This window comes from Podarcis gaigeae (assembly GCF_964106915.1).
Source record: "Podarcis gaigeae genome assembly, chromosome: 3".
In the NCBI taxonomy this organism is placed as follows: domain Eukaryota; kingdom Metazoa; phylum Chordata; class Lepidosauria; order Squamata; family Lacertidae; genus Podarcis; species Podarcis gaigeae.
This window is the reverse complement of record NC_139680.1, coordinates 91,177,218-91,201,613: the sequence shown is the minus strand read 5'-3', so window position 1 is coordinate 91,201,613 and position 24,396 is coordinate 91,177,218. Positions and strand designations below refer to the sequence as shown.

The 24,396-nt window shown below is 41.4% G+C and overlaps 1 protein-coding gene across 11 annotated transcripts in view; it reads right to left on the bottom strand.

The window, feature by feature from the left end:
• Positions 1-24,396, bottom strand: part of ENAH (ENAH actin regulator) — a 72,549-nt gene that overhangs the window by 32,778 nt on the left and 15,375 nt on the right. For 4 of the 11 annotated variants that reach the window (XM_083733266.1, XM_083733268.1, XM_083733271.1 and 1 more), the window contains exon 2: positions 1,559-1,724. In XM_083733266.1, the coding sequence (XP_083589392.1) occupies positions 1,559-1,724 (166 nt within the window). Of the gene's footprint in view, positions 1-1,558; positions 1,725-7,001; positions 7,175-23,089; positions 23,505-24,396 lie in introns of those variants that run through there. The other 7 variants (XM_083733270.1, XM_083733275.1, XR_014562744.1 and 4 more) reach the window with 6 other exon arrangements.

The following is a 24,396-nucleotide window of genomic DNA, read 5'->3' as shown; positions in this document are numbered from 1 at the left end:
ATCTGAGTGTGGTTCAGCAGGCTGACCTGGTTGAGGCTGGGTCTCACCGAGACCTGGGTGGGGCAGCCGGGTAGGCCAATTTGACTCAGCTCTGCCCACCCAGGTACTTGGTGCGACATCAGCCCAGAATGGAGAGACTATCCACATACCACCATCATGTACCACCTTCCTTGGAGCAGCACTAGAGGGTCTGCATCTGACGCTGGGCCAAAGAGACCGGTTAAGGGTGCTATTGCTGTACTGCCTACCCTGCTGCTCATCAGCCTCCCTGGCTGAGCTTGTCTCGTGTGATGCTGGAAAACCCCAGTTCTGTGGTTTTGAGTGACTTCAACATTCATGCTGAGCAGGTCCAGTCTGGGAGTTCATTGCCTCCATGGCAACCATGGGCCTGTCTCAAGTGGTCATGGGTCCAATGCAGAGAGCAGGAAATAGCCTTGATTTAGTCTTTGCTCCATATGGTGTGGGAGGTTGTCTGGAAACGGAGTGGTGGTGAATATCACTTTGTGGTCATGGTCAGTCCACTTCTTGGTGAGGTTTGGGGGTCTGCTCCATCCCCTTCATCATTTTGATTGCCCCTAACTGAGCCCTTTCCAGCTCTACAATATTCTGTTTGAAGTGAAGCAACCAGAACTCTACACAGTATTACAGGAGCAGCTGCACTAAAGAGTTGCATGATGATCTTCATTTTGTCTTCAAAACATTATCAATTACATACCTTCGGCTCCTCAGTCATGAATCTGTTGCAACAAATGTTTCTGTTTTGTAAGTCCCTGATATCCTGATCCTTCAAGAGGTACAGTACACATACAGTGGTACCTCGGGTTACATACGCTTCAGGTTACAGACTCCGCTAACCCAGAAACATTACCTCGGGTTAAGAACTTTGCTTCAGGATGAGAACAGAAATCGTTCTCTTGCGGTGCGGCGGCAGCAGGAGGCCCCATTAGCTAAAGTGGTGCTTCAGGTTAAGAACTGTTTCAGGTTAAGAACGGACCACCAGAACGAATTAAGTTCTTAACCTGAGGTACCACTGTACTAATATTGGTTTTTTAAAATCAGAATGTTGAAGTCACAAATGCAATCCTTTCCGCTTAAGCAGACTGGGACTTTTGTAAAGTTCACAAAGAAATCACACTGTGAGGGTGAGTACGATGAGGGACCCTTGCTATTTTCTAAGTGGCCTGATGTAAAAATATAATAATCCTAGCTTCTTCTCCATCTGAAACTGTGATTAGGAACTAGCTGGCTTGTTAAATCAATAAATGAAACTTTGATCTCACCAACACCAACTCTTTGGATTCTACATTCCAAACCCCTCAGATAATTCCACTCAGTTGGCATTATTTATTTTTTGGTAAAAGAGACAATTGATGATAAAAGCGTAGATTTGTGGTGAAAATTGTCTGAAAGCCTCTGACATGTTTGACTGTCCCATTATTAAGTTAAAGCCTCTGAGGTGGATCCAAAAGTTCATCTCCTTCTATCAATGTAAGAGAACATTTACATCTGACCAACTAAAATAAAAGGCCATTTTAATTACTTGAGCTTAATCACTTACCTGATGATCCTGAATCTTTCTGCCAACTACTCTAAATGTATTGTTGCCTGTATGATGATATATATGAACTCTGCTAAATCCAGTAGATCCACCAGCTGGTACCCACTTCTTATTAGCATCATCATAGACCATTACAGCAGCCCGTGCTTGGCAGATGCTCTGCTCACTGTTAAAACAAAGGAAAACAAATTATTAGAAGGAAAAAAACAACAAGTGCTGTTAAATGTCCTATATGAAAGGAAACACCTTTTCAAAACAAAGGCAACATTCTACCACTCATTTCCCATTCTGAAACGTTCATACATAGTTTCATTAGTCCAATCAGACACTGTTTCCAAACAGTTCATCTAATTCTTCTGAATAGGGGAAGAGGAGGGATGACCACGGTGGACCAATTTATGTCATTAAAATAATAATAATAATCCAATATTGCAATTCATACGTTTCTAACCCACTTTTCAAAGCACAAATCTTCACAAAATGGCTTATAATATTAAATTGTTATAAATATACTTTAAAATGAATGAAAATAAACATTGTAAATACAGCAACAACTTGGGCTCACAGTGCCTTAAGGACTGCCTAAGCCTTTACATCCCAGTTCGATGACTGAGATCATCCAGAGTAGCACTGCTAGTTATTCCCCCCACCCCCATGTTAGAGGCCTGACCGGACTCAACAAGAAGTTCAGTATTTAGTGACACTGGTCCCAGGTTATGGAACATTCTTCCAACAGAGATTCAGTAAGCATCCTTGCTTTTAACTATTAGGCTTCTCTTGATTTATTTATTTTTAAATACAGGTAGGCCTCCACAGTTGTTTAAAACAAACCATGGTTTAATCTGAATGTTCAATATGCTAGTGCATGCTACTCACAGAGCTCCCCCTCCCTCCTATTGCACAATGGATGAAACAAGCTCTAATTTGGTTTGTCGTGCCAACAGAACAAAGGTTCCATGTTTTGTTTCCTCAAGCAAACCACAAAATGCTAGCCAGTAAGAAACCTTGGCTACCACTTATGACTTGTTTGGAGGAAACAAACCAACAGCCCCAGGTTTGGACAACATAACAAAACAGACTGTGACTTGTTTAATTTGTGGTGGAAAAGATGGGATGCCACAGAAACCTTTGAACATTGTGTAGCAGTATACTGCTCATTCTCATTAAATCATGGTTTGTTTTAAACTAAAGTTTAATATGAGATGTGAACCAGACCTATTCAACCTGCAACTTCAGATCACAGATTCTTCTTCCATTTATAACTGCCCGAACATTCCATGACCCCTATTAATCTGGGAATATCTGGCTTTTAGCCCAGATTCCAAGGGACATAAAGCAGAGTGCGGCTTAATAGGATTTACAAAAAGGAGCATAATGTTAAAAAGCCTGCTAACATAGTCTACTGGCCTGAACAAATAGCTGCTAGATTCATCCGAGGCATTATCCAACCAACACAGAACACATATTTGAGTATTGGAGACTGGCTGGAAATTATTCAATATGGCAGGGTTCAAGTCAAACTGGGCAACTATAAAGTAACCTGAATGTTCTTAGTCAAACCTAAAATCAAAAGTTGCATTTTAATCTTTTCAGAACACCATCTCTCATTACTACATATTTTTTTATTAAATTTTATTATAATTTCCAGTGCTACATAATAACATGAAGCAAACTGAAAGCAACAATGCATTTGAAAAAATATGGAAAAAATAACATGAAAAAACCCTGCTATCTTCTAGGACAGGGGTTAGCAACCTTTTTCAGCTGTGGGCCGGTCCACCGTCCCTCAGACCATGTGGTGGGCCGGACTGTATTTTTAGGGGGAAATGAACGAATTCCTATGCCCCACAAATAACCCAGAGATGCATTTTAAATAAAAGCACACATTCTACTCATGTAAAAACACGCTGATTCCCGGACGGTCTGCAGGCTGAATTGAGAAGGCAATTGGGCCGCATCCAGCCCACAGGCTGCCTACCCCTGTTGTAGGAGGATCAAATATTTTGTCAAATGAGCCATTAACCTGCAGATTTATGTTGACAACACCTTGGGCAGTTTACAGCATTTTCATCCCCCTGCCCCAAAAATTTAAATAGCAGTATAAACTTCCCATATATTTAGTTGTCATGTCTTAAAATACTTGTCTGAATTTGTTTCATTATAATAGTTATACCACACTAAATACATTTGAAATACAGTGGTGCCCCGCAAGACGAACGCCTCGCAAGACGAAAAACCCGCTAGACGAAAGGGTTTTTCTGTTTTGGAGGCGCTTCGCAAAACGAATTTCCCTATGGGGTTGCTTCACAAGACGAAAAAATCTTGCGTCCCCCAGCGGTTTTTTTTTTTTGCTTTTTTTGCCCTTTTCCTAAGCCGCTAAGCCGCTTATCAGCTGTTCCGCTGATAAGCCGCTTAACAGCTGATCACTGGAAGCCGCTTGACAGCTCTAGCACTAATCCGCTAAGCTGTCAATGGGCTTGCTTCGCAAGACGAAAAAACCGCTAGACGAAGAGAATCGCGGAACGGATTAATTTCGCCTAGCGAGGCACCACTGTATGTCAGTTCAACTATTTTTTGCTTTTGTAATTATATAGCATATAAATTTAACATGAAATGCTAGTTTTGATTTGTTCTCTAAATATAAATTAAATAAAAATGTTAACACAGGCTGTATCTTTTTTTAAAAATTCTTTTTAGAAAACCAGCACATTACTCTATGGAAACCGGGGGGGGGGGGGGGGAGAGTATCACATTCAGCTATTTTTTAAGTATAAACCATTTATTCAGTATAATCTTGAAGTATAAACAACCCATTCAAGTTCTGCCCTTCCCCGCTAGAAAACATCCACCATGACACAGGAAAAACAGGACTAAAAATACAATAGAATCAGATATCAAAAATGAAACATAAAAACAATGACTACATAGCTCATCCTCAAAGAAACTGCAAGGACATCTGCTTCATGAGTGAGACAAACTAGCTTGTGGTGTTTGACGCATACTTTCCCAGCTGTTATTTGGATAGCTCTTTTTTTAGATACAACAACCCTACTTCTAGATCCAATGCCCTTTCCTCAAAGACTTGGGAAAAGTTAAGTCAATGTACTTCAGTAAAGTACACTGAAACCAGACCATTTGCACAGTCCTAAAACATTCTCAGCTCATGGTTGTTGAATAAAAATGAGAAGATAGTCTGCTAGTTTAAGAGAACACAAGCACTAGAGTCAGTGCATAGATGAACATTATGAACATCAAGAGTGAAGTCCTTTCTCTATCACAAACTACATTAATCTATCTTTAAACATTTGTTACAGCACAATCCTATACATGGTCTACTCACAAGTAACTCCCAGTGTGCTCAAAGGGGCTTATTCCCAGATAAGTGGGTACAGGATTTCAGCAAGTAAAAACTAAAGTCTTGGTGGAGGAAAAAGAGGTCGCAAATTAACCTGGATTGGGGTTATTTATGAAGGCTTAGGATATGACCTAGAAAACTAGAACCTGTTTTATATAGCAGCCTTGCAGCAAGACAGTCATCTCTTCATATTTAACTGGCTTACTGAAATAAACCTGCACAGAATTAGTCCAGATCACCCACCAACACAAATGTAGCAGCTCTGTTGCACTAATAAGCGAGCAGCTAGAGCTTGTGGTTTGTTGTAGAAGCCTTTTAAGCAGTGGATACCAGCATGCTACTAATCTGTGTTAAACCATAGTTATTTTCTAATGTTATGTGCAAACTGCATTCCAATGTTAAATGCTGGATCCTGACCAAAGAGCTCACCATGTTGACTAGGTTAGTTTCTTGGGCATTTAAGATCTTAAGCAGATACTCAGTGGTAAAGCATTTAGGGGCACGTTAGTGATATCTCCGTCACAATTCTGATGCAGATATTGGATGCAAAACACAGATTATGCCACTTGCCTTACTCAGACTTTATACCCCTGTCTATACTTGGTACAAAGTAGAAGTTATTTTAGTTAAGGCTGTTTCTAGAGTACACCAATGTATGTCAGCTGTGTTATTTATTGCAAAGGTATTTAGTCTCTTCATGCTATAAACGGAAAAACCAAATCAATAACCCTAGAGTATTTGCACCGTCACCAATAGACAACATGAAGCCTAGCTAGACAAGACAAGAATACTTAACTAGTTTTTCCAGAGGGAATTGCAGTTTGAGAACTAAATCAAAATGTGCAAGCACAATAACTGAGAGCTTTCAATGCACAGTGTATCAAAATGAGGTATTGGAGAAAATGCAGTATTTTACTGTTATGCATTGTTTGTTGGAGCCTCCCCCCTAACTCCTGCTCTGAATCCTTTTTATACCACACACACACACACACACACACACACACACACACACACACACACATCAGACCAACTCATTCATTACCCTGCTGGATGGGAGGGAGACCAGGTCTTGGGTTGATTAACATCCTTTTAAATGTCTTGTGGAACCATGAGCTAGTTTTCAATTAAGTTTTACTCAGAGTAGAACCACAGGAATTAATGAGTTGGGTTAGGTCCATTATCTTCTACAGGTCTGCTCTAAACTTTAGTAGAATGCCACCCATGATTTACAGCGAACAAACTTTATCTATTAAAGGGTAAATCAATTCAAAGTCGCTTTTTCTTTGCCTTTTCAGTTGCAGTTTTTCCTCTAGGGAAATGGTGTTATAGATTATGCTACTGTTATATAAACTGAAGATTTGTGTTCCTAACAAAATAATTTACTATGCTAGTTAAATGTAAGATTTATTTGGATTTAGTTATAAATGGCATTACTGAGATAGTAACAGTTCAATCTTAAACACTAACTTTGTTTGGAAAACCAGTAATGACTCATTTTCCCCTTTTAAAATGTTTTTGGAAAACAGCATGCTTTAAGCAACTAAGATACAAAATTATATTGGTACAAAAACCTTTTCTTGGCACACAGCCCATTTTTGTTTTTTGTTTAAAAACATTTTATCTATGATGCAAGGAGAAACCAGATCAACCTTTCTGTTTATCCTAATAATAAGAAAACGAGTAGTACCTGAGCAGTTCAAGTACTGTTCAGTAAAGAATGACTTTCACCATTAATCCTAAATGGTTCAAAAGGATAAATATAACTATCTTACAAGTACTCAGAGAAAACGCTTCATGTGGGATATCAGTCACTCCCTTATGTCTGTCAGAAAGTCACATATGCAGGAACATCTTCCAAATGTACCTTTAATTCTTATTTTGTTAATTGTTTTGCAGTGCTCAAGCTATTCGTGCTAAAAATAGTTTGCTACATATAAAAAACTACGTGCAACAATTAATTTCTTGTTATCAGAAAGAGATCAACCTCTTTTCAACAACAATTTAAATTAATTTAAAAGTTTGTATTATCTTTCAGAAGCAGAATTTCTGTACGTTTTATCACAAGCAAGAGCTATGGTGTGTACTTACATTGCTACAGGCAGCTGGAGCACAGCCAAGGGTATATCTGCCAGTTTCATGGTTTGCTGCTCTTTGTCAGACAATCTTAAAATTCTCATAGTAAAATGTATAACCCCCCGCAATGGGTATTTCTCAAGACTTTTGAGTGCTCAACTAGACTAGAAGCTTGAAAGTAATGTCCCAATTTCTAATTAAGTCAGAGAGTAGTCTTGCAAGAATGTAACTGGTCCCTAAAATAAACATGCCACTGAAATCTTAGCCATATGCTATAATTCTTTTCCTTCCTGAACTCATTCTCTAAATGTAGTAGGTAACAGTGAAGTGTATGCAGGACTCAACTAGAGAAACTTTTATCAAGCTACTACAAAGTAACTATCACAGGCATTCAGGCAAGGGCATTTTTTTCTGCATAAAGTGTTATGAAGGAATACAAGCAGAAAATCAGCATGGAAGATTTCACAGGTTGTGCAGAAAAGATCGATGAGCACAATGCATCCATCCCAGCAATTCTGTTTAAGGGCAGGTTAAAAATACCATAAAAAATAGAGCAGCACAGACAGGTCCTACTCCTGCAAAATCATTCCTCAACTGTTTAATCATGGTATTTCTCCAAAGAAATCATTCAACATCGCTCCTTCATATGGGAGATTACACCGAAACTGTCCTACTGAATGCAACTCGATCCGCAAGAAATTAAAATACACAATATATATCTGACTGCCTCTCCCAATACGAACCTATCCGGACCCTTCATCTGAGGGCATTCTCCATGTGAGGGAGGTTCACCAAGAGCAAAGCCTTTTGTGTTGGGACTCCCTAGCTGTGGAATTCTCCTCAGTGAGGTCTAGAAGGAGGCCATCATTAACCTCCTTTTAGCACCAAAATAAAACTCATCTTTTATCCCAGGCACTTGCTGGGAATATGACAAGCTGGTTGAAGGCCTACTTGATAAGAATGTCCTTGCTGTTGAAATTTTTGTTGTTTTTCTTTGATGGAATGATTTTATTGAAACTGATTTTATTGAAACTTCAGCTGCTTTAGAATGCAACTGCAGTTGGCCCAAAATGCAGACACTGCCGGTGAGATGATCAGACCACCTGGCAGGATCTTACTGGACATAAGGGTGAGGGCCCTTTTACATAGGGACCCTGTGACACTGGAAGTCCCTCTCAGTAGAAAAGCAATCAAATTCAAGGCTTCAAGGATTTTGGAAGAACCTTTTTCTTACTTGCCTTCCATAAGCGATGTTTTGTTGTTCGGACTATGGCTATTCTCTGCTGTTCTACTGGATTTTCTGGGGGGTTGGGGGCAATTCTATTTCTTTTGTAGAGTCATGTTTTTCTGTATGTTGTATTTTATTGTTGTAAGCCACTTTTAGCAGGCCCCACCTAGAAATGCTTTAAAATAAACAAACTCCCATAAACTCCAGCCAGATACAGAGCACAAAGTTTTGGAAGACTGGCCTAGTCTTGGGCAGAACTGTCTGCCCTCTTTGATCACTAGATGTCCTTAGGCTGCAAGAAAGCAATGGGTCATCATAGCACATGACAGCTACTTGAGGCAAGTACTCATTTTTTGTGACATCAAAACTTGCATGGGTGTCTGAATATGAGCACAATATGCACAATATGCAATCCATCAAGTATGCTATTTTTAGTTTTACTTTTAGCATTTAAAAATACTTATGAATTAAAGTATTAATAGTGCAGGAAATTTTATTACTATATGTCAAGGACGTTCAACTCCCGAGAGACTGCGATCTACTCCCACAATAAAAAGCTGGCAGTGATCTACCCATTTTGGGGAGGGGGGGACACCAAAATTGTTGATTTTTTTTTTTAGGGGAGCGAGTGAGGGCCAGGGCTGGATGCTTCCGCCCACGGAGGAAATTACCGTATTTTTCGCCCCATAGGGCGCGCCGGCCCATAAGGCGCACCTAGTTTTTTGGGGGGAAATAAAGGGGGAAAAATTCTTTCCCCCCCAAGGCCGAGGCTGGGGCGGGGGAAGCCCGAGCTTCCCCCGACCCCAGAACAGGCAGCTCTGCGCAAGCTGGGGGAGCCCTATCGCGGCTTGCGCGGAGCTACCCGAAGCCCTGGCATGACTGCTCAGCGTGCCGGGGCTTCGGGATAAGAGGCAGCTCTGCGCAAGCCGGAGGAGCCCTCCCGCAGCTTGCGCGGAGCTACCCGAAGCCCCGGCGCGACTACTGAGTGCGCCGGGGCTTCAGGGTAAGAGGCAGCCCCAGCGCACTCAGCAGTCGCTTCGGGTAGCTTCGGGATAAGAGGCAGCGCTGTGCAAGCTGGGGAAGGGCTCCCGCGGCTTGCGCGGAGCTACCCGAAGCCCCGGCGCGACTACTGAGTGCGCCGGGGCTTCGGGGTAACAGGCAGCCCCAGCGCACTCAGCAGTCGCTTCGGGTAGCTTCGGGATAAGAGGCAGCGCTGTGCAAGCTGGGGAAGGGCTCCCGCGGCTTGCGCAGAGCTACACGAAGCCCCGGCGCGACTGCTCAGGGCGCCGGGGCTTTGGGGTGCAGGCAGCTCTGCGCAAGCCGTGGGAGCCCGGGGGGAACTCCCGCTGGCTCCCATGGCTTGCGCAGATCTTCCTGAAGCCTGGAGAGCGAGAGGGGTCGGTGCGAACTGACCCCTCTCGCTCTCCAGGCTTCAGTGAAAGCTTGCATTCGCCCCATAGGACGCACACACACTTCCCCTTCATTTTTGGAGGGGGAAAAGTGTGTCCTATAGGGCGAAAAATACGGTAATTGAGCCGCTAGCTGCAGTCAACCTGTCGGACATCCCTGTATATGTTAAAAAGAAGCATCTAACAGATTCATTTTCAGCTGTAAAGGTTCTGGCACTCGCCTACTATCAAAGGACAGCTTCACAATACAATGAATGCTCACTACATATTCCAATGCTTAACACTAATGCTTGAAGGCAAGCTTATGGCAAACAAATAAATATGTGCTTGCTAAACATCTGCTTACTACATATGTGCTACTTCATGATGGGAACATGCTGCAGAATAAGCAGGATACATATTAGACAACCAATCCTATTCTGGGAATACCAGCTGGTATTCTAAGGCAATCTGGAATTGTGATGCATTAAACCACATCTCAGTGTACGCAGTCTTGCCTTTCACTTTCTTGTAATAAACTTTGAGCAAGCTGTACAGAAAAGCTTACAAGATACAGTTGTACCTTGGTTCTGGAACACCTTGTTACTCGAACATTTAGCCTCCCGAACACCACAAACCTGGAAGTGTGTGTTGCTGTTTTCGAACATTTTTTGGAAGCTGAACGTCCAATGCAGCTTCCGCAGCTTCTAATTGAGTGCAGGAAGCTCCTGGAGCCAATTGGAAGTGGCACCTTGGTTTTTGAACATTTTCGGAAGTCGAACAGACATTCGGAATGGATTCTGTTCAAGACCCAAGGTACGACTGTACCTACCATGTTAGAGCAGCATTACTGTTCCTGCGTTAAGTCTATGCAGTCTCTGTCAGAACTCTGCCATAACTAATTTACATGGAGCAATTTTTGAGAAATGACTTAATTCCTCTCCCAGTCACAACTGCTCAGTATACACATAGAATATATGTATTCTTGTCTCTGGTGCAGATTTTGAGGGTACACAGAGGGTTGCAGAGAAGAGGAGAGGAATGAAAAGTCTATTGTGCAAGCTGGATACAACCCTTAGTTCTTGAACGTGTAAGATAGTAATCTAGATTCCCCCACCCCCAAACAAGGGGTTAGTTACACACTATAGACAGGCAAACTTTTAGAGATAGCATTGAAACAGTTTACCATTGTAGCAGATCACTTTACAAGAGGTGTATGTGTTGTTTTCAAGTACTTAAGCACAATTGTTACTCTTCTACAAGAACCGTAGAAGTAATTTAAGACTTACTGGTGGAATTTTTTAAAAAAGAAAAATTGTCTTTCTTCATATACAAATAGAATAATGTATGGAGTATGCATGCCACCTACCTAAGTGTTATAAATCACTTGTGTAGAACAGCCCTTGGGGAACAAGAATGCCATATCAATCAGCAAGTGCTCTTAAGCTTTCTAAAAAATTCTATTTGCTGAATAATAAATAATTGTAGACTAGGTGGCATTTCTTAACCTGTTTGCTAATCATCTGCAGGGTTTTTTGTTTGTTTGTTTGTTTTAGCATTCACCAGATATTTTAAAGGAAAACAGTTTCGTCTCTTGCACTGAAGAACCACCATTCATATTGTTGATTAATGCTATGTTCTGAAAAGCTTTGCACAAATTGTGAAGTGAGAATCAGTACAAACAAGGAGGCAGGGGGGAATGCCTTAAAAACAGATGCAAAATATTCAGTGAAGACTGCAAAACATAGTAGATGGCAGACGCTAGCCTTGAAACTCCTCCCAGTATCTTGACAGCTAAAAGGAAAAAAAGCCCACAATGGCTAGCACCACCTTTTAGCGAGCATTACTTGATTCAACTAAAAGCCAGTCAAAAGTGCCTTTACTGTAGCTCTCTATCCTCTTGCTGGCTATAGGGGAAATAATTTTGCTTAAGTAGTGTCAAACCATTTGGGTGTGTTTTTATTTTATTTCAAAAACTGAAAGACCACCCTTCAGCTAGGGCTGGGCAGTATCTGGTTTTCAACATCATGATATACCACAGTTAAACAACGTGATACGCCAATATATCACAATGTCTGAGATATAATGGAGCTATGTAGAGACACTGGCTGACTTCACTGTTCCCCTCCCCGCCGTTGTGATTTTTGCCAGCCCCTGCTCTTGTGATTCACTGCCACTTGCAGGAGGCAGAGGAGAGGTGAGCTGGCAGAGTACATAGGGGCTACAGGAATCAAGAGAAACATTGGCTGGCTTCATGGTTTTTCCCACTGTGATTTTTGCATAGCTCACACACACACATCGTGATTTGCGATATATTGCCAGGTCAAAAATTATGAAACTGATATCACAATATAGACGTCCAACCACTTTGGATGATATACCGATATATTGCCCAGCCCTACTGTGGAGGAAGCTTCTGAGATCTTCAGAACTTGAAGAAGCTGCTCTCCCAGACCACATTAACTTACTGGGTATGTAAGGGATAAGGCAAGTCTCTCAATCTGCATTCCAGATCTTTAGTGTCATTATTATTAGCACAGCATCTGCTAATGAATATTTTGATGACACTCCAGTAAGAAACAGTAGTCCTAGTACACATGCCTAGTACACCCTTAATGAAGGTCAAACAGGTGCTGGGGAGCCTTATGTTCCATAATTTAAGAAAGGTGGGCTATAAATCACTACACATAAATAGTAAAAAATAATGGTGACTGGAAGTGTTCCACACAACATATCAACCGTTTTCATCTATTTAAAAAATGGTACAAATTGATGTTATTATCTACAAGGTGCCTGAATTCTGCATACAGATGACGACCATTTTGCACGGGGGTTCCATTCCTGGAGTGTGCACATGTCAGTGGAGAATGCATAAGCCTGTTCCGCCCTCTTCCGTGTCCCAAAAGACCCACACATTGGCTGTCTTGTGTCAACTGGACAAGCACAAAATGGTTGCGGCTTGTACTTAAGTGAACACTTTTCCTCATAGGAACTCTCCCATTGGTTGAGATTGAGGGAGGAAGGTTCACTCCCTTCATTCACATAATGAGACTGCAGGACATTGCCTCCCGTGTAGAAGTTAAATCCACAGCACACCCAAGACAAATTTTACTACAACCCAACCACGATTCAGGAGACAGGAAACATTCAGACATATGTCTGTACTGTACTTATTATACAATAGTAATAGAGGCAGTGTAGTATAGCAGATAAGACTAGTACCTGAGAGACTATGTTTCAAATCCCAACTCAGCCATAAAGATCACTGGGTGACCTTGGGCCAGTCACTGCCTCTCAGCCTAACCTACCTCACAGGGTTGTTTGGGGGATTAAATGAAGAGGGGCAGAACCATGTACACCACTTTGTGCACTTTGGAGAAAAAGTTGGGATGCAATAAATAAAAAAATTTAAATTAAGCAGTAAGGGTATTTTAAAATCTTAAAACGTTCACTGCTTCTTAAAGCTAATGCAATCAGGTCTTCTGCTCATACTGACTTTTCATAAATCGAGCTCTCATTTCTGTCATTCCAGGGCTAGATAAAAAGCAGTAGTTATTCAATGTGTGCATACAGATGAACACATTTAAAATCAGCTCTTGAAATGTCAAATCTCATAATGGCACCGTCTGTGCCTTTTCTATTGTGCAGTTTCATTTAATTGGTATGGCACATATCTCTAAGTTCCAGCACAGTATCCCAATGCCCTTATGCCACAGAAAGTTGTTCAAAATGCATCTAAATTTTTAGACAACACCAAATATAGAATTATTGTTATGATAAGCAAGCCTCAACAGCTCAGTCAAGAAGTCAGTCAAACCATGCTTTGGCCATCAGAAATATGCTCCCACTAACCACAGTTAGTACACAGGGTACCACCCAAACCAGAACTAGAAATCCATTTTGAATCAACACTGGAGGAAATCTATAGTAAAAGGTAAAGCTAAAGGTACCCCTGCCCATACGGGCCAGTCTTGACAGACTCTAGGGTTGTGCGCTCATCTCACTCTAGAGGCCAGGAGCCAGCGCTGTCCGCAGACACTTCCGGGTCACGTGGCCAGCGTGACAAGCTGCATCTGGCGAGCCAGCGCAGCACACGGAACGCCGTTTACCTTCCCGCTAGTAAGCGGTCCCTATTTATCTACTTGCACCCGGGGGTGCTTTCGAACTGCTAGGTTGGCAGGCGCTGGGACCGAGCGATGGGAGCGCACCCAGCCACGGGGATTCGAACCGCCGACCTTTCGATCAGCAAGTCCTAGGCGCTGAGGCTTTTACCCACAGCACCACCCGCGTCCCGAGGAAATCTATAGTTAGTAGTAAACAGAATTTGTGGAGTTTAGACATCAGAGCTAAGTATTTTTTTTTATTTATTTATAGAAAATATTTGTAGCAGTTTACAACAATATAAAATATAAATGCATAAAATACAACATATTTAAAACAACCAAATAAATATAAAAAAGTAAAAAATTATCCAGTAGCACCTTATAGACAAACTAAGTTTGTTCTGGTATAAGCTTGGTTGGGCTATAAGGTGCTACTGGACAATTTTTTACTTTTTTATTTTTATTTCGATGGCGTCAGACCAACACAGCTAGCTACCTGAACTTAAAACAACCAAGATATCCAATTCACCTAAAGAACATACAACTAGCATACCGTCAAAAATATCCCAGCTAGATCTGACAAACAGCACTTAGAAGCCTAGATTAGCCCCCAAAGGCTATGATGCCAAAAAACAAAAACAAACTACAGGGCAGGAAGTACAGGAAAGAAACAGAGCGCAAAAGGGGAGAAGCAGCCAAACATGAGGCACATTCCTATAAATTGAGCCAATAGTTTCAAGGTACTGTACATGTTTTAGCAATCCATGTTACAGTCCAAGCATTCAATTGTATGCATCCTTTAGATGAGCAGCGTTATTTCAAAAATTCACACACTTTAATGACAAACTCTCTGCTTCATGACCACAGGAAATAACCTATATTACATCATCTACCACTGACCTATATATAATTGGCAATGCTAGTAAAGACCGTACTACTGACTCACTCCACTAGTGTGGCATATGGCCAATATTCTTTTAGAGGGATTACCATTCAATTATTTCCATGCGGACTTGAACAGGAAGTATTTTATCACTTCAGATGCTGTTAACGGCAGTAACCTTCTAAGACAAAAATGGACTCCCACAGAAGGTGGAGGAGGTTTTTAAGCAGAAGTTGGGTGGCCATCTGTCATAGATGCTTTAGTTGAGATTCCTGCATTGCAGGGGGTTGGACTAGATGACTAGAAGGGGGATACCTTCCAAATCTACAATGCTATGTTTCTATGAGCTTGCTCACATTTGTTTATGTAAGTAGTTTTCAAGTTGGAACTGGTGAATCCTGGAGTTCTTTGGAAGCTTATCAGGGAATCATCTATGACTCAATCAATACTGGCAGAAAGGCTTTTCTGAAGACAGGCTTGTCCACTGCTACTAAACATTTCCTACAATGTAGATAAAAATGGCTGAAAAGATACAACCAATTGTATAGTGTGCATGTCTGTTTGTTGAAACATTTCACTGAACGTACATGTACATCCAGCTATTCTGTCCAGCTCAAGAGATTCCTATCAGGCCCACTTAATTGTTAAAGCATAACTAATCTGTGTTAAGTGGCCCCGGGTATGCATTCTTATGGATCATGGAGATTTCCCTATTTTAGACTATGCAAGACTGACATCAGCATAGCCCGCCTCAAAGCATGAAACCCAAAACTGTTTGCAAAATGCTGGGGTTCTGTGACAAATGACAAGAGAAGGACAGGATTCCCTGGAAGTGGAAGACAGAGAATTTGAAAACCACTGCGGTGGGGTGCGCTCCCGCTGCTTGGTCCCAGCGCCTGCCAACCTAGCAGTTCGAAAGCACCTCCGGGTGCAAGTAGATAAATAGGGACCGCTTACCAGCGGGAAGGTAAACGGCGTTTCCGTGTGCTGTGCTGGCTCGCCAGATGCAGCTTTGTCACGCTGGCCACGTGACCCGGAAGTGTCTCCGGACAGCGCTGGCCCCTGGCCTCTTAAGTGAGATGGGCGCACAACCCCAGAGTCTGTCAAGACTGGCCCGTACGGGCAGGGGTACCTTTACCTTTACCTTTAAAGTAACAATATCTATCCTATTCAAAGAGACATATTGGTTTCAAGAAAATGCATTAACCCTCGGGGCCCCTTCCAACTCCACAATAAACCAACAAAGGAAAGATATGACAAATGTGAACAGCACTAGTTTCAAAACATATTCTTGGGTGTTCCAAATGCACTTAAAAATCACATCCACACATACACTATGCCCTACTCAGTAGGGCCTACTCTCTGACAATTCTCCAGTTATACTAGCTCACACACTGGAAGACTTCACTCAATCTGGCCCATCATTTTTTATGGGAGTCAGTTCTATAGTTTAGCTATGAAGAAGCACTTTCTTTTATCCACCCTGAATCTTCTAACACTCTGCTTCATAGGGTGTCCAAAAGATCTAGTGCAGGGGCCTGCAACCTTTAAGACAAAAAAAGCCACTTGGACCCGTTTCCAAAGAAAAAACAACTGGGAGACGCAAAACTCGTCATTATAAAAATAACATTTTTGTCACTTTTTTATTATTTCTTTGTTTGACCCCTCAGAATTACTCCTCCTCATAGAAATAAACGTTAAATTAACAAGTTACCTTTTTGTGTGTGTGTGTTCTTCACTCCCCTTCAAAACAGTGACCAGCGTACATGCCCCCTTTCAATGCAGTGACCAGCGTACATGCCCTACAATGTAGCGGGTGGGAAGGCGACGTCGGGACAGTGCATGACTAACGCACGCACCACCCCCATGCGACAGCCAGTACAGCGCCTGCCACAGTGGGGAGTGTCGGGGCGCACAATGGGAGTTGCTTTATCCCCTTGATAATTTTGGTTGCTCTTTCTGAAACTTTTACAACTCTAGAATATCCTTTTTGAGGTGAGGCGAGCAGGACTGTACAAAGTATTCCACATGTGGCTGCACCACAGATTTATATAATGGCATTATGTTTCTGGCAGTTTTATTTTCAATCCATTTCTTAATGATCCCTAGCATAGAATCTGCTATTTTCAGTCACCACACACTGGGTTGACATCTTCATCGAACAATCTACTATGACCCCAAGGTTCCTGGAGGTTCACCTCCAGTTCAGACCCCATGAGTATTTATGTGGAATTAATGCTTTTTGTCCCAACATGCATTACTTTACACTCGTTCAGAATGAATTGCATTCGCCATTTTATCAACAATTCACTCAGTTTGGAGAGGTCTTTTTGGAGCTCTTCATGATCTCTTTTTCCTTTTATTGACTCTGAACAATTTAGTATCTTTGTCACCAAACTTGACCACCTCACTGCATGCTCCTAATTCTAGATCATTTATGAACAATCCTTGTGGGCCTCAACTTCCTACTTCTCTCCATATTTCCCCTTCATCAATTTTACTTCCTGCATGCATCCCATCTTCTTATACCTCTACATCTAAACCGTCATGAAATTCCCAATATCCTACGCTGCCCCAGTGTTTAACAACTAATTACTGTAAACTCACACAGTTCAGGAACAGTCCACAGGACAAGCGCCGCCCCCCGCCCCCCGCCAATATTGGAAGGTCTGGGTTATTCCAGCAATTCTCATTGTAATCACAGGCCTAGCAGGCCTAACTATTACAACTGCCAGCTTAAAATGTTAAGCCTATTAGCCATGCAGTCTTGTGTACTCCAAAGTAAACCTCACTTAGTTTAGTGTGGCTTACTCAAAGGTAGTAGGTGAAGGGTATACAACCGCAGCCTAAGGCATCTTTAGAAATAACTGTTTAAAAGGCTATTTGCAGGGTACATGCTGAGAGAATGTGAGTTAGCAACAGCCAAGACTCCATCATAGCAGGTCTATCATAGCATGATGTAGAATTTGGTGTGCTTTTAAACCAAGTTTTTATTTTCTCATGGAGCACAAACAGCTTACAATAAACAATGCAGCATAATGCCAATTATACAAATAAGGCATTACTGGCGTAAATTGATACTCCGAAACACTCATTTTTTTTCTGCCAATGCTCCATGTATCTGATTAAGCCCTTCTATGTTCCACAGAAATGATGCCAGCTGCATTTGCTGCTGAGTGCCTCTAGAAAGTCAGGTTCTAATCTTGCCAATTTCATCTGAATATCTCATGGTTTAAATCGCAAATTACAGATGCCATGAGAAACTCCATCACAATTACAGGTTAAGAACAAAGTGCACATTACCCTAAACACACCTCAAACGGTCAATGCTGGAGGCAGAAAAACACAGAGCATTAATTTTAAGATGGAATTTGGCTGGGTAGAGGACAGTAATAGAAACCTCTGGTTGAGAGAAAGCCAGGATGCTCTCCTTTCCTCCAGTCAAGAGACTTTTGGCACTGCTCCTTGGGTTACTGAGACTGGGAGAGTGAGATTCGCCACTCCAAGTCTGACCCATTTTGTCAAGAATCCATTCACCAGCACAGTTCTGCCATGAACTTGCTAAAACAGAAAATGCTAAATGTGAAATTAATATTATATTATTTATTAGACTTGTGCATCACCTATGCCAAAGCTTCAAGGCAACTTTCAACAAACAAGAAGTAAAATTAATAATTACATAAATATAATTACATCTCATAAAATCAATCACCACATAACTACAATCACTACATAAAACTTTTGGTTAGAATATTCTACCTCATACAACTCCCCCCAAACCCAGCATCCCTGCTGTAGATGCTGACAATGGAATATGCTGCCAAAAGTTTGGAAAAGTGAAGTATTAATAACAAAGAAAAAAATCCATATTGTCAGTGATACTGCAGATGGGTATTTTGAAATTTTAGGTCTCTGATCAATTGCTGAAGCACAGTGAAGCGTTTCTTGTTACCAGCATTTGCACTACATCATATTTAACATATTGCAGTAACTCCAGAGTGAAGAATCGCCTTACAACTTTGAGAGGAGTATTCCTAGAAGGCAATATATGATTTAGCCCAAAGTAAGAAATAGTTTCATTTACCTATTGCACTTTCCAAATCTCTATTTTGATAATAAGTGACTATTATTTCTAGGTTGCAGATCATATTCCCCAAGCCATGAGACTGAATAATTGCAGATTTGGTTGCTGAGGCAGCAGTACTACAAGGACAAACAGTGGGAATCGCATAAAGGAATTAAGCTGTTCCAAACAGGCTCATCTGCTATCATGAGGCATTTCACAAACTGTACATATTCCTATTCCCATGTGACATATTGACCCAGTTCAGATCATCACCATCCAAATCCAGTCACTTGCTGTAAAGTGGTCCACAAAACTTTACTTAACTAATACAGCACAAAGAATAGAATTTAATTGGAGAGACACAACAAGTTGGATTGGCAGTGCTTTGAAGGGAACCTAACTGCAAAAAGAAATAGCTTATTGTTCCTTAGTCACAAATGAGGGGTTTTTTTCGGGGTGGGGGCAGGGAGAACAGTGCCAGGCTTGCAAGCCCTAGAAAAGTTATAGCAACAATTTTCTCTCCAAAACTGCGTATCAGTTCTTGCACATCATGTCATCATAGATGAGAAGTTTCAACCATAAGTTTGATAAATGCACATCTCTGTATGAAATAATACATTTAAAAGAATGGCCAGCATTACTTGTTCAGTAGTTAAGACTAGATACAAACTACTATGGACAATTTTTAGAATATTCAGGCTACAGGTTTACTGCCAAGAAAATCATCTGAAGTGAAGTTTATTTTTTTTAAAGCTAGGAAAAATAGTTCCATATATATTTTGGTGCTCTGTGAACAGGTGGAAAGATCAGATGCACCTGCCTTGTCAGCCATTTGGTACAGCTGCAAGATTAAAGAGACAAGTACTGCTAATTACATCTCAGTGAAATTAGTTATAATGTATTCAGAGTTATTCTTCAAACAAAAGGCACTTTAATTTTAAGATTCTTCTCAACTGAGAGATTTTGCACTAAAACGAGCTTAGTGATATATATTGCATTAGAAGAATATATAAACATCTACATGCAATTACAGACTATTGTCTATTTTGATACAAGCAAACTGTGAAATTGTAAATCAATGCTGTTTCTAAACTAGCATATGTTATCAAATAAGAGCTCATAATACAAACTTCCAATAGCGCTGTGATGGTTTATGCCAGACACTTTATGAAAATCAAAGCAATTTTAGTACCACACGGATAAATAAAAATCACTGAACAGCACAACAGTCATGTGACCACAGAATAGGCAAAATTTACCCATGAATGTTCATGTGACACAAAGCAGTCAAACTGATCTATTTTAAAAATTATGATTTGTACTCTTAGCCCACCCTTCACTCCATGGTCCAAGGGTGGGTTCCAAAAATATAACCATTAAAATAAACACCATTAAAATAAGAATGGTAAGCACCACCAGTATCAGCATAACACTTTAAACCATGGGTAGGCAAACTAAGTCCCGGGGCTGGATCTGGCCCAATTGCCTTCTCAATCTGGCCGGCAGACAGTCTGGGAATCAGTGTGTTTTTACATGAGTAGAATGTGTGCTTTTATTTAAAATGAATCTTTGGTTTATTTGTGGGGCATAGGAATTCGTTCATCCTCCCCCCCAATAGATAGATAGATAGATAGATAGATAGATAGATAGATAGATAGATAGATAGATAGATAGTCTGGCCCCCCACAAGGTCTGAGGGACAGTGGACCGGCCCCCTACTAAATAAGTTTGCTGACCCCTGGTTTAAACTAATGGGCATAGTTCCAGCTGAGTTGCAATTCCAAGACTGCATGCAAGCGTTTTCCCATGTCACAATGACTTCCATCATGTTGGGCATATACCATCACCAGTAAGTAATGTGGCAGGGCTCACGGGTTTTATGCCTTCTAGCATATTAAAAAATGTTCAAGATGTGACTGAGTGAATGCAAGCAGCATGAAACTGTTCCTCCACTTTACAGGGGAAAGGCAATGATGTTTTATGACTGGCTAAGTACTGGAATTATGCAATACTACATTCCTACCTTTGAAAGAATACCAAAACCAATGGCAGATTTTCAGTCGTCTGATCGCTTATCATGGCACAAATAAATGCTATTTTATGGGTTATGCTGGGAGGGGGGGGGACAGGACCAGCGAAACACCTTAACTATGCACAACAGTAGCATATATTTTATTTATTATATATACAGTCCAACTTTCCTCTAAGGAGCTCAGGGCAGCATACACGGTTCATCAGCACCAACACTTTATCCACAACAACCGGAGAACATGATGAGAGTGCTACTGTGCTCATGGCCCTGCTTGTGTGCTGGTTTGCAACTGTGGGAACAGAAAGCTGGACTAGGTAGGCATTCAGTCTGATGTACTCATGTTCTTAAGTGGGTTAGACTGAGAGATATGTGGCTACCAACGGTTTGGCCTCATTTGGAATTTTGAGGGTACCATGGGCACCAACACCCCTGGGCTGTTTCTTACCCTGATTCCACACATACTAGGGGGGAAAACAGGCATGCACATGCACACATGTGGCATTTGGAAGGCAACAGAGTTAAAGCAGATTTCCTGAAGTGTACATGGTTTTGCATAAAGTAAAAGGTAAAGGGACCCCTGACCATTAGGTCCAGTCGTGACAGACTCTGGGGTTGCGGCGATCATCTCACTTTATTGGCCAAGGCAGCCGGCGTACAGCTTCCGGGTCATGTGACCAGCGTGACTAAGCCGCTTCTGGCGAACCAGAGCCGCACACGGAAACACCATTTACCTTCCCGCCAGAGCAGTACCTATTTATCTACTTGCACTTTGACATGCTTTCGAACTGCTAGGTTGGCAGGAGCAGGGACCGAGCAACGGGAGCTCACCCCGTCACAGGGATTCAAACCGCTGACCTTCTGATCAGCAAGCCCTAGGCTCTGTGGTTTAACCTACAGCGCCACCTGCGTCCCACATGGTTTTGCATAGGGTCACACAAAAAACCCACCATTAGATTAAAGCTTACATTGGTAAACTGCACAGTAAAAATCAAGAGTTCCCATTCTTTTCAGCACCACAGAAACACTGATCCAAGACACAGGTGCTCATTGGATCTTCATGATTTTTCCCCCCACACAGTAAAACCCATTGCTAAATTAGAGAACACACTGTGGATACAGAGCAGGCCTATGATTTCATGGCAGAGTGTGTGTGTTTTTTTGGGGGGGGGGATAAATTAGGAATAAACAGGCATGTGGAGGATAAATCAGGACTGAGATTATGATATGTAGGTATGGGGGAGGCAGCAATAGTAATCTCTTCCCCTGTGCCATGATCTTGCTATTGCGTCCTGGTGTCCCAAGAACAAAAAAAGCAAAACAAAACCCAGATCTGCAAAATGCAACCACACACCACAAATCTAGTTTGGCCCTACAGCAAATGAAAAAGCAAATAAAAACCACAGAATTGCAGGTGTAAGAGAGATACCTGACTGCCAAACCTACTTTGGTGAATATAGATCCCTCTTTGCAAGCAGCAAGCATTTCTGTACAGATAGAAACTTGTGTTCGAAATGTACAGAGGCCAGTCCTAGGACATGTGGACAGCAAATTGTAAGAGAAGCATGTAATCCTAGAGTCAGCTGAAAGATTCTTTAACATGTCAACAAAGACTCAAAGGTACAACCTCCTATGTTGGGTAGTATTATGATTACAATGGTGCACCTCAGGTTAAGGACTATTCTTCCACTGCCTGGGAACTGAAACAAAACATCCCTTCTTGGATTACTACTGATAGACATGGTACGGCTCAACAGCGAATCTTCGTTCCAAGGTAAATGAATGTGCAGTTCTAGAACTATAATACATGCTCCTTTCTCAAAGACACTGGCATGAATGATTCTTCAGCATTTATCTATAGCAGAGTGCTATAATGCATGCATCTTTAGACAGTGGCACAGCCCTCAACGTGTCTTCCAAAAATTGTGAGGAAACTCCTGAGAAACTGCTAGATCCTCATCTCAATACCATTATGAAGTTTCCACCCCAAAATGGGAAAGTACTAATGCCCAAAACAATAAGGCTGGCATTTAAGATCAAAGCACATTTATTAAAGACAGACTGGTATTACCCTATGATCTTCCAGACAAATGTAGAATTTAATTAAAAGGCAGCTAGCTGCTTTTTCCCTCACTCAAGTTTGTTTTATTACTTCTGTTGTATCATGTATCAACATGCATCTATTAAAAAACCAAGTCATAAAAATAATGAATGGAAAAATGAGCAGGCAAGATATAGCCTAGCTATATATCCTCTCCCTTCACTTTTCTCCAATCCACTGCCTTAAAACCATACCTTGTGCCAGAAAACTTGAAACAAAAATATCCAAAACTTCAAGATTTCATGCTCAATATGTTGCATATAAAGAATCCAATACAGAACAATATTCAGCCAATATCCTCTTACCTGTCAATGACAATCTCCAAGTTTTCCTCTGCAACTTGTTCCATCATCCAACTATAGTTATACATATTTTAAAAGCCCTTTGAATATTTAGATTAAAAATTGCCTTTAAAAAACTTTACACCAGGGGAGGGTTTTTTTTTTTAAAGTTAAGCCACAAAAAAGCAGTCGCTCAGTCATGCATTGAGTCCCAAATGTCTGTTTCACCCAGTCAAGGAGAAACAGGTGCTGCAAACTCTCAAGGCAAAAAAATTTAAGAGTAGATTTAGCACGGCACAAAACAGAAGTTACAAAAAAGCAAATTACCAAAGTTAAAAGCTTTAGAAGTTTAGTAGTTCTGAAGCTGTGATCTACACAATACTGATCAAACGTTAAAAAGCAGCTTTGACTTTTAAAAGCTGTTTTAAGTTTGCATTCACTTTCTCAGACTGGCTGCTATTATAATCTTTCTCTGTGAGACTACCGACAGAGTATCCTTAATATTGTTACAGCCCATTAAAGAGCACTGGTGCAGCCCAATGTGAAGAGGAGAAAAAAATATACTCAGGATAGCATCATCAGGTAAAGAGGCAATATAAAATAATCTTTTCCTGCCGTCCAAGGAGTCCTTGTGAGCCACACTCTTTTCTCAGCTCTGAACCATTCCTCGACTGTCTGCTCTTACAGGCAAGCTTCTGTAAAAGGATGAGGAAGCTTTTTCAGCCTTTACAGGACTGGATCGACAACTGGCCACCCACCTGCCAATCACATGACAGCAGACAATTCAAATTTGAAATAGGGAGTAGGCACAACTTTGCTCTTTAAATGCCAGCAGCAGAGCACTGTGGGAACACTTAGTGCTGACGTGAGGAACCTTTAGCCCTCCAGATACTGCTGTAGTACCACTCCCATAATCCCTAGCTATTGACCAGTCTTGCTGGGGATTATGGGAATTATATTCAGCAACATCTGAAGGGTGAAGGCTTCATCACTCCTGACTTAATGCTTAGATCAAAGGTAACAAAAGATCTCTGTGCCTGATATCATATGACATCATGATGTCAGGTAACTGATAAGTAGGCATGGTAAGTAAGCCAAACTGAGAGGCCTGGGAAGCCTAAGTAGGCCCACAAGCTGGATGTTCCCCACCCCTACCCTATAAGGATCATTCTTGGTTGTTCAGGTTTCTTCCTCCAGCACTTCATTCTCTGCCTCGTTTCAGATGTATATTCATTTCCTGAGATTGTAATAGAACTCATTTGAGCACAAGGTGGGGTACAAGACATCAGATTTTAGATGAGGTACCACGAGGCACCTATCTAGATGGAAGT